This window comes from Girardinichthys multiradiatus, chromosome 12 (genome assembly GCF_021462225.1).
Source record: "Girardinichthys multiradiatus isolate DD_20200921_A chromosome 12, DD_fGirMul_XY1, whole genome shotgun sequence".
Lineage (NCBI taxonomy): Eukaryota > Metazoa > Chordata > Actinopteri > Cyprinodontiformes > Goodeidae > Girardinichthys > Girardinichthys multiradiatus.
Window position 1 is genome coordinate 25,125,982 of NC_061805.1, and position 13,976 is coordinate 25,139,957.

Here is a 13,976-nt window from a genome sequence, read left to right on the forward strand (position 1 = left end):
TTAGAGACCCTTTTAATGATATGCTAATTTTGTGAGATAGGAATTTTGGGTTTTTATGAGCTGTATGCCAAAATCATCCATATTAAGACAATAAAGACCTGAAATATTTCAGTTAGTGTGCAATGAATCTAAAATATATGAATGTTAAATTTTCATCATGACATTATGGAAAATAATGAACTTTATCACAATATGCTAATATTTTGAGAAGGACCTGTACATACTCATATACTAGTGTATCAGGAACTTTAGGTTCAGAGCCTTGCTCAGCGGCACATCAACAACACTTTTCAATTGAATCCATGCTTTCCACTGAGCCACAGGTGCCGCACAAGTGGGTCAATGTAAAACTGGAAGAAGTCTTCACTTTAGTGTTGCTTTTATGCTGTGAACTGTATACTTTTATGTCACACTGAGATGCTTTCATTCAAAACAACTCACAAGTCAGGCTACAAATCACAGTGGTTAACACTGTAGCCTGTCCCATAGCAAGATGTCCAGTAGGAACGTGTATTGTGCAGGTCTTTCTGTGAGGGGCTTTTTAATGCAAATGTTTCCTCTAGTTACATTCCACAGGTTACCTTAGGTATTATTGTCCGTGTGGATGATTGTTTGTCAAATGTGTCTCAGTGTTGGCACTGTGTTGTTTTGGGCTGGAAACATGCCTGAAGTGTCCCCTGGCTTTTTCCTGTTAAAGGGTGGGATATGTTCCAGGCCCCACAATCCAAGCAGGAGTACAAAAATAACTGGATTACATGTAATACGTAATTATACTGTGGAGAGTTGTAAAGGTAAGGTGGAAATAGACAAGAAGCTGTTTGCCAGCTTTTATTCAGTTGTAGTGGTGATCAGTTTGAAGTGACAAAAACTCTTAGTTTGATTTGAATAGTTTGGCAGATGATTACTTAAGAACTATTTAGTTCTGCTGAGGAAACAAATCTTTCTACAAGCAGATATTCTATTTCTCAGTCACAGGTTTGACAAATGTCATTCTAAATACAGTAGGAAGTTACAATTAACACTTACTAGCATTATACAGGCCCTAAAAAACATGGAGGTATTCATATAAACAACAGTTCAACCTTAGACCACAACTGCTCATTTAATGTAACTGAGCAAACTCGGGATTTGGAATGAATTGTTGCACAAGCTTTTTGGCAGGAGAAGCCAGCAAACTATTTTCCTAAGAAGCACACACACACACCCACACACACACACACACACACACACACACACACACACACACACACACACACAGAACCCATCCCCCCACCAACTGCACCCCCACCACACACACACACACAGCACAAAAAAAAACCTTCCTCCTTGCTCCCACCCTCACACACTTTTCACCATGAAATCCACTGAATTCCTTGGAGCATCATTCCATCAGTGACACTCCCCCTAATAAACTTGCCCAGTGTGAACGCCTGCACATAACACTCCTGTTTGCTCAGCTTTGAACATCATGAAGGCAAGTACATTTTGTTCTTGGTAACAGAGAAGGTACAAACACAGATGTGTAGCATGTGTATGTGATGTTAACAAGAAAGTATTTTTTATTTACTTTTCATACTTTTTTAATGGTTGTCTTTTATCTTCTCTTATCAGAATATTATGCAACTCTGTGCAACAGTGCTGCTGCTGCTCTTCACCCTGTTCTTGACCAGAGTGTAAGTCTTTGTTCTCTTTACTGTTTCACCATGAATGCATGGTAAAAAACAAACAGAAATGTGATGTGTTGCAGCTTTTTCATGTACCTTTAATGTGCTAAATTGCTAGATTTTAATTGCATTTTTAAGGTTCTGTGTGCAGAGAGTTCATTGCCAGTGGGGGCTTTATGGAAGCTGGTCAGATTGTGATCCCTGTACCAAATTACAGGTTTGAACAAGTTTTAAATGCTTTTGCTAATTTGTTTTGCCATTTGTAAAGTCTTGCAAATCATAAAGCTGATCTTTAACATTTTGCATTATAGACGAGAAGCCGTGCCATGGCTGTCTATGCTCAGTTTGATGGGAACCCCTGTGATGGTGACCGGACCAACACCAGGTCCTGCGAAACCACACAAGCTTGTCCATTGGTTGATGGATGTGGAGACAGGTTCCGTTGTCGATCAGGTTACAAATAAGACATTACTTAGAAAAGTCAAACGAAATTAAATACATTTTCTTCTATTGATCTGTTCTTCCTTTGACCTGCAGGGAAGTGTGTTAGCAAGTCTCTGTTGTGTAATGGCGATCAGGACTGTGAGGAAGATGGACTAGATGAACAGGGCTGTGCGAGTAGAAAGTTCAGTACATGCCTACATACGGTTCCCCCGCCTCAAGTAGAGCTACTTGGAAATGGGTCAGTGAGAAATTTTTTGCATAGATTTTTTTGCTGTCAGCCAGTGGAAAAAGCATAATGTGCCTTCTAATGGTATTCAAACCCCTTGCAGTTTTCAACCTTTTGTGTCTTCACAACCACAAAATTCTATGTATTCTTTAGCATTTATGTATTAGACCAACACAAAGTAGTGCATAACTGTGAAATTGAAAGAAAATGCTACATAGTTTTTAAAACCTTTCACTAATTGCAATTTTAAAAAAGTGTGGCATGCAGAAGAATTAAGTTGCCTTTGCTGTGAGATTCATAAATAAAATTTAGTACCACTAATTGCCCTCAGACACGAGCAAATGAGTAAATATAGTATGTCTGTGTATAATTTAATCTAAGAATAAATACAGCTGTTCTGTGAAAGCCTCAAAGATTTATCAGAGAACATTAATGAGCAAATAGTATAATGAATACCAAATAACATAGCGGACAGATCTGGGTTAAAGCTGTAGAGAAAATACTTTAGTAGACTGCGGTTGTAACGTGACAAAACGTTAAAAAAAAAAAAGTTCAAGGGGCATGAGGATTTCCACAAGGCACTGTAGACAGTTGTTTACTTTACAGTTTTTTTGTTTCTGTAGGTTTGATGTGGTATCTGGAAAGAGCAGAGGAAGTGTCATCAACACAAAGAGCTTTGGGGGCCAGTGTCGACCTGTCTTTAGTGGTGTCCACAACACTTTTTATCGGCTTCCACTCAGCACTCTTAAGTACAACTTTCTGGTTAGTAGGAGTAGGTTAGTGGATTGAAATTGGCCTTCTCTCTTTTGCTTCTTGTATATAACCCGAATAGCGAGTTATGTCTCTCTTGGTGCTTTCAGACCAAACGCGAATGATGCGACAGGAGCATGTAATTTAAATGTTATTCCTTTGCAGAGGCGCGATCAGGAATGAAGCGATCAGGAGCAAAGCGATGCGAAGGACGCATTTCTAGCGATGCGAGCGACGCGATTAGGACGAATAGAGCGAAGCGAAACCTACAATGGACACAAAGCGAATTTCGCTGAAGTTGAATAAACTGAACTATTTTGTCAATTCATGTCGTGTCTATAGCCCTCTTTTAAGCCCAACAGTTGTCATACAAGTATGAAACTCACAGCAGTTGCATAGGGTACATCTATGTTCATGTAGGAAATTATATTTTATTCATAAGTATTTAATTTTCAGATGCATATGTCAGCAAGCCTGATTTCTAGGTCATCAATCAGCCGTTATATAAACTACATAATTACTCAATACTTATGGCTGACACGCTACATTCTGTTGTCATATCAGCTCTTGCCTGGTGTATTTTGGTGGTCCTCATCCATATGTTTAGGCACAAAGACATTTATTATATTTAGAAGATATGGACAATACAATTTGGCTGCTTTTCTTTTGAGCTGAGATTTATTTACTCATCGAAGACAGATGAACAGGAGTTCTGCAGCAGGGATACACCGCCTGTAGTTGGTGTCCCAGAGGCTGATTTGTCCCCCAACGTGGGACAGCAGATCCTCAAACTGGGTCCTGGATAGAAGAAAGTACCACTAAAAGCAACTGTCAACCAGACACAGCTCCTGGACTAGGACTAGGTGGTGGTGTGCCAAACTGGTTCCGTCTCTGGTTAATCCAAGGACGTCGACGTCGGCAGCGAGCAAACCGGCAAGCAGCAGATAGAAGCTCTTCCTATTTGATGATGCGGTGAAGCAAGTGAAGCGTTGTTGCCTGTTGGCCATGCAAATTGCTGGCAAAACATCAGGCAAGCAACAGTGTGCCAATGAGGCAAAATATTTGCTGGAATGGCGTTTGGTGTGAATGCATTATCAGACTCTCTCATTCCCAGCTGAGTTAGTTTGGGGTGATGTAAAACTTTCCAGTGTTGTATTGTAAAAATGACTAATAATTATGGTTGTTTTTGGTAAGCTATTTGTCCCTAAATTATTTTTTTTCTGGGATACATTTTGAAGTGTGTCATCCTTTCTCCTGTTATGTTGTTCAAATATTCTCATCAGTTTGCAGTTGTTTCCCGTCCTCACTTCAATAAACTTAACACAACAGAAAGATTCAGACAACTTAAATTATCTTTAAAGAGATAGTTTAGAGTTTGTTGAGGTAAAATAATTCCACCATACATCATAATACGCCTCAACACCCCAGTCCGGAAGTGGGCTTCCACAAAATTGTTTCACGCGGTCGGTATTTTATAAGTTGTCGATTTCTTTCTGAATGACCTTAACTTGGAGAAACAGAGATTTGTTTTCACCAGATAGTTTAGCTTATTCCTGCTTTTAGTGGGGAAATATCCAAAATGATTTTTTTTCAAAAGATGCTTTTATTAAAAAACTTTTATAGCTGTTAATGCACATTCTATTTTATTTTTTTTTTACCAATTCATTTGAGTAAAGTGGTTATTTAAGTAGAAACTTATGGTCAATGTTATCCACAACCATGTTCAAACGAGCCTGTGCACAATGCCTGTTTGTTAAATTAACTGAGTGCAGCTGGCACTGGTGTCATAGGTGGTGCTGTATTTGTTAATAAATTAAAAACGGGCCAACTTTACAACTTTATAAAAGGAAGGAACTTGTAGAAAAGAGTCTTGACATTTTCCTTCAAAGGCAAGATCTTGATGACTGCCATATGTGAGTATGCATGGGCATAGTTCAGGCTGTTTTGAAAATATCTGTGTTTGTAAAGATGTATTATTTTATATGGCATGACTATAAATCCTTCTTTTTCCCTTTCAGTTTAATAGTAAAAAGTAAAGGCTCATGCCATAAACATTATTACTGACATATGGAGTTGTGTCTGCATGCGTAGTTCTCGATGATGCAGCCTGGTGCCCATAGTAGTGAGTCCAGATGGGCCTGCTGATCCACTAGAGATAATGTATTCTGACCCTTTTTTTTTTTTTTTAACATATCCCGTCTAGCAGAGTAGCACTCAGAACTGTGGTCTGATTGGCAAGAAGCCCAACCGATTCCAAACACCTGTGGGTATAGGTGTGAACACGCTTCTGTATATAAGGTTTCTCCATAAAAATATGCAATAGCGAGTGTGAGGAGCCACAGACCTGCCCCCCTGGACCTGAGACAGACATGGAGGAGGTCCGAGCCACAGACATCCTAAGGCCCACCAGAGCACAGGAACCCTTGTAGGACCACCACTGGGAGTACTGCAGCCCCCCCCCCCCCCAAGCCTCACTGGCAACCGTCTACTGCCAGCGGTTCCTAAACCGGCAACCACACAAACACACCACATCACCACCACTCCAACCACATCGCTGGGAGAAACACCAACCAGCTCAGCTCCACTGTCACCGCTCAGCTGATTCAAATGCCGGTGACTACAAATGCAAAAAGACCCCTCACCTCACACGCTACAACCCCTCAGCACTACCCAACAGCATGGTGCAGGAACAAGACATGCCCCATCGCCCCACCCACTGGGGTGCGTAATGCTCTACCAGGGAGCCAGCTCCCCGGCTGACCTCAATAGGCACCAGTTTGTCGAGTTCCAACAGAGGAGAGAGGCACTGGCACATCCACCGAGCCCAAGGCCAGGGACAGGCACCGGGCCACGAGAACCAACCCAAAATCAGGACCTACATCCCTGTCCCCCCTGAACCACCCGAACCCGACTGAAGAAGCCACCGACCCCCAACAAAGAGAAGACCAGCTGGCCCACCGCAACAAGAGTACACCACACAAAGGAGGGCGCACGACCATCATGGCCAAGCACCTCCGAACCTACGGCTCAGAGCCAACAGAGCGCCCAGTCCCCCGATGCTCCTCAGGTCAGCACCTGACCGCAGCCACAAACAGGCCAGCGGGGCAAAAAAAACACACCAACACCGAGGCGGCCAATAAGCCACACCCGACCAAAAAAGTCAGGCCCACCTAAATGCAAAGCCCCCAGCCAACATAGGCACAATTCCCCGAAGCCTCCATGAAGATACTCGCCGCTCTACATTTTTGTGGCTTTTAATAAATCTCTTGAAAACTGCTTCTGGTGTCCATAGTTCTTGCTTGCTTCAGGGTCTGGCTAATGGCAATATGACAACAATTTGCTAAGCAATGTGAACAAAGAGAACAGGAGAAAATTAAACAGATGTAAACAGGCAGGCAAAGGTGAGGAGGCAAATGCTACACAATGACTTATTTAGTATTCGAATTGGTGAACTTTATTTCATGAAGCAATGAAAGTATGTAAGAACTTATGAACTAATGAACTGGACATGAACTTAGAACCTGTTATTTTTAAATGGTGAACTTGCAAAACACTGCTTAGGGTTTTTTAAAATGAGAAACAGTTAGGACACAATCTTTAGGTTTATAGAAATGTTCCCAAGATTACAAATATCTGCTTTGCTGCCGTTCCTACTCTGTTTGCCTAACTCTTTATTTAGAACAAATATTCTGTTTCCCCAAACTGAGGCTGTTCAGACAGCTACCTACTTCAAGTAACGTACTGCTGACAGCAACATGACAGGACTGCTTTTCAGAAATTCTCTTCTATCACTTGAAAAATTTAGGCCACTGTGGTGTAGTTTTATTTTTTATTGAATACATTTGAGAATTATTTTGTATACTTTGAAATACAAACATTGTTAATGCTGTTATTTTCTCAGGTTAAGGTCCAGAATGACTTCAGTGATGAGATGTTTGCCAGCCAATGGCACTATGCTAAAGATATTGTCAACAGAGAGACAGTAACCGGGACAACAACAGGATATCGCAATTTTGACTTTCATATGAAATATGACTCATCTGAAGTATGTTGGAATCTCACATTTTGCCATTTCAACAGAAAATCGTAAGACTATTTGTTGGAAAACTAAACCCTATCACATTTGTTTAACAAATTTTTTTTTTTTCTTTTCCGATAGACTAAAAGACTTGTGGTGTTAAAGAATGAGATAGAGGTAACTCAGTTCCAGAGTAACTCTCCTAGGTACCTCCCAATATCTGAAGTGTTCTGGAAGGAGCTTGCCAAACTCCCATCTGTTTATGACTACTCAGCGTACAGGAAGATTTTGGAGAGGTTTGGAACACACTACATATCTGAGGGAAGCTTGGGGGGCTCCCTGAACGCCATTGTTTTAATCGACGAAGAAACTGAAAAGAGCATCAGTAAGGATTTATAAATCACAATTGGTTTAGAAAACAACTAAAATTTTTTTTTTAGAGTGAGGCTAACAATAGAATAATTGAAATTTTGCTTGGAGGTGATTTTGCGGCAAGGCTAAAACGCATATAAATTTCTGCGATTTAATTAATTATTATCGACCTTTGTCTTAGCTTGTCACACTTTATCTGATCGATTGTCCTTCATAAACTCATGGTTATATACGTGATTTTTGGCTGTTTTGTCTTTGTCATCACAGTTTCAAAGACAGTTTTGTCATGGTGCATGTATTAGAGGCATATTCCACAAAATTCATACAACAGATTGGTGAGATACCTGCAGGACCCTAATGAACTATGACACATTGTGAAATTTATTTCATCCAGGTGGTTTGAGAAAGAATTAGTTTCACTTTAAATCAGCTGCTACAGGTGAGGGCTTAATAAATATTGTCTTATAGATAAATAGGGTAAAAAATAGACAAAAGATATATAAATAGACCAAAAAACAATAATTTCTGTCTGCATACAATAATGGGCAAGACGGTTGAGTTATAATCTAATTTCTCTAATGTTTGCTATTAAGATGCCAGACTGTGCTGTAATGGTCTTTAAATTCTAGAATTTCTTAACAAATCCAGCTTTCAAAAAGGCAACCTTTTTTTCAAAACCAGTAGGCTACTGTGCAGTTATTTAGGCTTACCTTAATATTTCCCTTCCAAGTGGTCCTTGTAATCTTTTACAGTGGATCTTCAGTGGCACTCTGCTGTTTCATGGACACAACAATTTGTTGAACTTTGATTGAGAATCTTAACTTGGCACAAATGATATATCCTGCCGCAACTTGATATTTCTTGAACAATATCCAGTTAATTAAGAGGAGGGATTTTGTGTAGCTCATGACATTCAGGGAATCTGAAAAGTTATCATTTATTAAAACAATGTTGAGAAATTAGGACAAATTAATAAAAATATAACCATGAAAATGTTTTTCCTTTTCATATTTCTTGTTTCATTTACAATGACAAAAACAGTACATAACATATTCATTATAAATTTAATTTTACATCAATAAAATGTGCTGCTAAGTAATCTGTCCTGGGCAGTTGCAGAAACAGGACAGAAAATTGTCTAAAGATAAACATTGAAAAAATAAATTAGAGAGGTTTTACATTTTTGCATTGTTTTTCCCCCTCTGTTTTAAAGCAAGTATGAGCTTCCAGTATCGTGAATGTGAAAAGAAAAAACGCTGGTTTCTGTTCTTCCCTATCACAAGAGTGGAATGTTCATCAGATAGCCAATCATTCTCATGGAGCAGTGGTAAAACTTCTGTTTTTTGAGCTTATAAAGAAATCCCAAATTTTTTGAGATTTCTGTTTTTTTAAATCCATACAAATGTTTTTAAACAGGAAGCAGCAGGTCTAACAACCATGCAAACGTGAAGGTGCTGGGAGGAGGTCCATCACATATTGCAGCCTTGGAGAATGTCCAGCTTGGTAATTTAGACAAGAACTGGGAAATGTACTCCAATTGGGCTGACTCTATTAGCTCATTTCCTGTGGTCACAAAGAAAAAGGTGAAGAAAACTAACGCTGTACCCTATTTAAAAGTTTCAATGTTTTCTTTAGAATTTGACCCTGTAATTCTCTTGTTGTGATAGCTTCGACCTCTTTCAGAACTGGTTAAGGAAGTTCAGTGCACTGGGGTGAAGAAGCTCTACCTACGTAAAGCCATAGAACAATACCAGTTTGAGAGCCATCCCTGCCACTGCCAACCCTGCAGAAACAATGGCCTGGCTGTCATGGATGGAGACAAATGCAAATGCATTTGCAAAACCGGCACATCAGGGGTGGCTTGTGAGCATGGAGTTGAGGCAGAGGGCCAACAGGGTGAGTGTTTGCCTTTCATACAACTTGTTTTACTCTTTATAAGTGGTTGCAAAATGAAATAGTATAAATGCTTTTATTTTTCTCCTACAATATCCTAAATGAAGGTGTGATCCATGGTAGTTGGTCCTGTTGGTCCGCCTGGTCTTTGTGTTCTGAGGGTCGGAGTTTGCGGAGTCGCTCCTGCTCTAACCCCTTTCCTCAGAACGGTGGGCATCACTGTATTGGAGAATCAAGTGAGACTTCTGGCTGTGAAGAACAAGAGGAGCTGCAGTACTTAAAGTCAGGGCAAATACAATTAATTTTATGCTATATCAATTTATGTAATATTAGTTTTAGACAATCACTATGTGATTGTGCTCAACTTTCAAAGAGATGATGTTATGTTTTAATACACTAATACAACTTTCTATTTCAACATTTCCTCAGAACTATGGAGCCTCAGTGCTTTGATAAAACTTTGCCACCACTTCAGAAATGTGAGACTCCACCCAGTTTAATCAACGGCTACATTCTGGTAAAATGAAGCTGAGCGTAAAATTACTGTACATTGAAAATATACAAAATTCATAATGCTTTTTTTTTGTTTGCTTTCGTGTCATGCATCGAGGCCTCCCTTTAACCTACTGAGTCCATGTCTGATACTTAATTTAGGTTAATGTAACCAGTGCCATGTGTAGGCTTGAAAACTGTATTTAAATTAAAGTTCAGGAAAAATATCACAAATTTAACCAGTATTACAACTCACTCACTTCTTACTTTGGAGACTACAGTCTTTCCTATTTTAGATTTTCTTTCATAGCAAAGGATATTTTGGCCCAATCGAAGTTTCTGCTGGACACATAGACCACATGGATTAACTAAAGTACACATCATTTTATCATTAGTTTTAAATATACAGTTAAGCACCACAGTATTCACATGCCTGGCAGATTTAGGTTTAAAATTAGTCTTTTCTTTTGCCAACATGGAATATTAATGTTTTGAGTGGCCAACCCAGAGTTTTGACTTGAATCTGATAGAGAATCTGAGCAGAGAGCTAAAGATTAGGATGATGCCAAGGGTGGCAAAAATTTAAATAAAAAATACAGTATGTATATTTTTCTAAATCAATACTGCTTTAACATTGTTTTATAAGCTCCTGAGGGATGCCTGTCTCATTTAAACAAATACATCTTGGTTCAATTAAAATAACTTCAAATTTGAATCTACTAGGGAATAAATAATTTTGGGCTTAACTGGTTATCAAAATTGACTTAAGAAGCTTTAACATTTGATAAACCATCTTGTTTAGTGCTAGGCTAATAGTAGCAAATCACTTAATTTTCATAGTTTGCTCTATGAATGCAATTTTAATTGACACAGAGAGAAATTAGAACTGTTTAAAACTATAAATGAACTTTTGTCTGATGTTTTTTAACATCACAATTCTAAAAATAAAAAATAAAAAATAAAATTTTTCAAGCTCTGACTATTTTGGTTGATTTTCCAATTATTAATTGGCTAATTTTCTTTACTTTGGTTATCTTAGGTCTGATTTGGTTTTCAGCCTTATGCTTCACTTAAAAGCCTACAACAAATCACAGTTAAACATAATTTATTATTTATTTTTTTATTAATTTTGTAAACAGGTACATGAACAATCTAAATCAAGCAAAAATATTGAAATGCAGTGATTTATTTTAGCACAGTGTTCTATTTTAGACAAAAATATTTTTTTATTTAAATCCTGCCTTGACTGTAAGAGCATCAACCGCTGCCGGCTTCAGTCATGGGCATGTCATTTGCATTCTGGACACCTAGGGAAGAACATCTCCATCCAGTAAAGACTGGGCCATCTGTGAGTGCTTTTGGACAGGGAGCATTCATACACTCAAAAATAAGCTGTGATTAAATGTTTCACTGGGGTTATGGCTAACATAATCACAGGTAGTAGACCAATACTGATGAATTAAAAATGCAATTAGTGGAATCTGATCTGATACTTTCCTGATTTAATCTCTGACATGTTTATTTAATCAGAAAACTATACGTGGTAAACTTTGCCATACCCAGTTAAGTGGAAACATAAATTAAGAAATGGAAACATAAAGATGTTTTTAGTTTGTTTTCTAGCTTTTTACCAAGTCTATTTACAGGGCAAAATTGTTTCTCTGCACATGTTGCACAGGATCCCAAGGACAACTACTATGTGGGTAATAAGGTGGAATACACCTGCACCGCCGGTTTTTATCTTGTTGGAAAAAGTCTCCTAGAATGCACTGCTGATCAGACCTGGTCCGCGAACCCTGGACTCTGTGCAGGTAACTACATTTAGAATGAGTGTGAATTACAATGTCACAGTTAATTAACTGTGGTATAAACTCCATTTTTGTTTTTTCCCCACTTAGTTTCAGTTTGCAAGCTTCCTTCACTTGCCGAGGATGTCATAGCATCTCCTTTACAGGAGGCTTATCAGCTAGGGGATTCAGTTACCTTGTCCTGTCCACATGGTAGTGCATTAGAAGGTGAAGCAACAGCTACTTGTGATTCCAGTTTAAATTTTTCTCCAAACCCAGCTCAAACAAGGTGCATCCAAGGTATTGTTGTCCTCCTATTCTAGGTACATTTTTAAAAAGCTGGTACACTGCTGAGAGTTAAGATCAGTGCAGTACAATGTTTTTTACTCATTGTGGTTCTTCACTGTTCTTTATCAGCTTAAATGAAAACTTTTATGTATCCCACAGCTGAACGAAGGCAGCAGCCCACTGCTTCCACAGTGCAATGCAAAGAATGGGAGAAGCCATTTAGGGGAAAATGTGTCTGCAAAATGCCTCATGAGTGCAGGTATTTTTGCTGTGCTAATCACCAATGTTTTATCCATCATTTTGCTATTTAGTTGAATTGATTAAATGTATTTATTTTCTTTTTTATCAGTTCTTCACTGGAGTTGTGTGCCTTATCTCCACTCAATGGACAATTTGTTCCCTTGACTGTGTGCAAAATGCGGGCAATCCAATGTATCGGGAAAAACTTTGAGATAGCAGAGGACAGCAACTGCAAGCGGCCACAGCGTAGCACGACATGTGGCGTGCAAGAAACATGTCAAATGTGGGAAAACTGTGATGGTAGGAGTATAGAATGTCACAAACATTTCACTATGATGTATGTCGTTTTTAGGTTTTAACCAATCATTCCTTTTATTCTTACACCATCTTGTTAGATCAAAGCAACCAGTGTCACTGTAAGGAGTCTGCAGATTGCTTGACTCTGGGATTAAATGTGTGTGTCCGTGTTGGTGAGGATGTGTCGGTTGCTCCACAAACCATGAGCGAGTGTGAAGCAGGACTTCGAAGATGTAAAGGGGAGAAGGTGAAGGTTGTCAGTCTCCTGCCATGTGCTTCCTAATACCTACCTGTTTATCTACCTTGTGCTTCAGTGGCAGTTAAAAATATATGACTTTAAGTAAATACTGCTCCAGCCTCGCCTATCTGATCCTATTAGTATACGTAGTTTGTTCTCTAAACCAGGCTACCACAGATTTCGGTGTCAAACATTTGGTGGCATAAACATCACAACTATATATAACTCACATATGTACCAGTGCTACAGATTTTATACAAGTGATACTCAGCTGGGAAAACATTGACTTAATAATAACATTAATGAATCTCCTACTACATACGCACTGATGAAAATACACTTACTTTAACAAGTCAAATGCTTGAAGTTGCTTAAAATTATTTGACCACTTGGCGGCACTCACAGACTAGATCAGTGAGCTTTCTTCCCAAGACGCTCAGGTGACCACTAGGTATAAAGGAAAAACAGACTCAAGAGGGAGGCAACAGTAGCTCATACCGTTCTAACAGAGAAGTAATGAACATCAGCCCTTGATTCCATACTACACAATATACAAAATAGAGGTACATCACATTCGTACTATGTTGCCAAAAGTATCCTATCTTGTGCTTTCACACATATTTTACAGATGTAATGTGTGCCCTCTTTGCAGCTAAAACAACTTCAACTCTTCTGGCATGGCTTTCCATCAGGTTTATGAGAATTTTTTAAGATATTCGTACAAAAGCACATTGGAGAGGTCAGACAATAATATAGGAGGAGAAGGCCTGGCTCGCAGTGTTAGTTTTGAATAATCCCAAATGTCTTCTATCAAGTTAGGATGAGGAGTCAAGCCAGTTAATTTCTTACATACCAAACTCATTCATGTCTTTATGCACCTTGCTTTGTCCACTGGTTTGCTTGCTGGATGAAATGGTTGAAGCTAATGTTAGGTTACGTGATCTGTGGCTATCGACTCGTAAGAAAATTGGAAATCAATATTTTTGGCAACATAGTGTAAGTGGAAGGTTTAGAAATGTTACAGAAGCTCAAAGGGTCAGAGAAAAAGCTGACTGACAAATATTTTGTATCTACTCTTTTTTACTTTTTTATTTTGTTGAATAAAATATTTAAACTAAATTGTTTAAAGTGTTTTACTCCCCACATATCAACCCAAATAGAACTATAGTGTACACTATTAGAAAGTCAACACAGAGCCCGAGTTTAATCCTCATTCTTAGACTCCTACTGAGCATGCAATAAATGCTTTCAAACATCTACTCTAAAT

The 13,976-nt window shown here is 38.8% G+C and overlaps 1 protein-coding gene across 2 annotated transcripts; it reads left to right on the forward strand.

Annotated features, from left to right (window-relative positions):
- Positions 1-1,388: 1,388 nt before the first annotated feature.
- Positions 1,389-13,828, forward strand: c7a (complement component 7a). Of its 2 annotated transcripts, none has more exons than XM_047380548.1 (18): positions 1,389-1,474; positions 1,612-1,673; positions 1,803-1,881; positions 1,976-2,117; positions 2,202-2,346; positions 2,958-3,096; positions 6,986-7,129; positions 7,244-7,487; positions 8,688-8,801; positions 8,891-9,057; positions 9,142-9,370; positions 9,475-9,649; positions 9,797-9,884; positions 11,538-11,670; positions 11,758-11,946; positions 12,094-12,193; positions 12,284-12,474; positions 12,570-13,828. In XM_047380548.1, the coding sequence occupies exons 1-18, from the start codon at positions 1,469-1,471 to the stop codon at positions 12,752-12,754; spliced, it is 2,532 nt and encodes an 843-aa protein (XP_047236504.1). In that variant the 5' UTR covers positions 1,389-1,468; the 3' UTR covers positions 12,755-13,828. The 2 variants fall into 2 exon arrangements, with proteins under 2 accessions (XP_047236504.1, XP_047236505.1); XM_047380549.1 differs by having other exon boundaries at positions 1,464-1,506.
- The last annotated feature ends 148 nt before the right edge of the window (positions 13,829-13,976 follow it).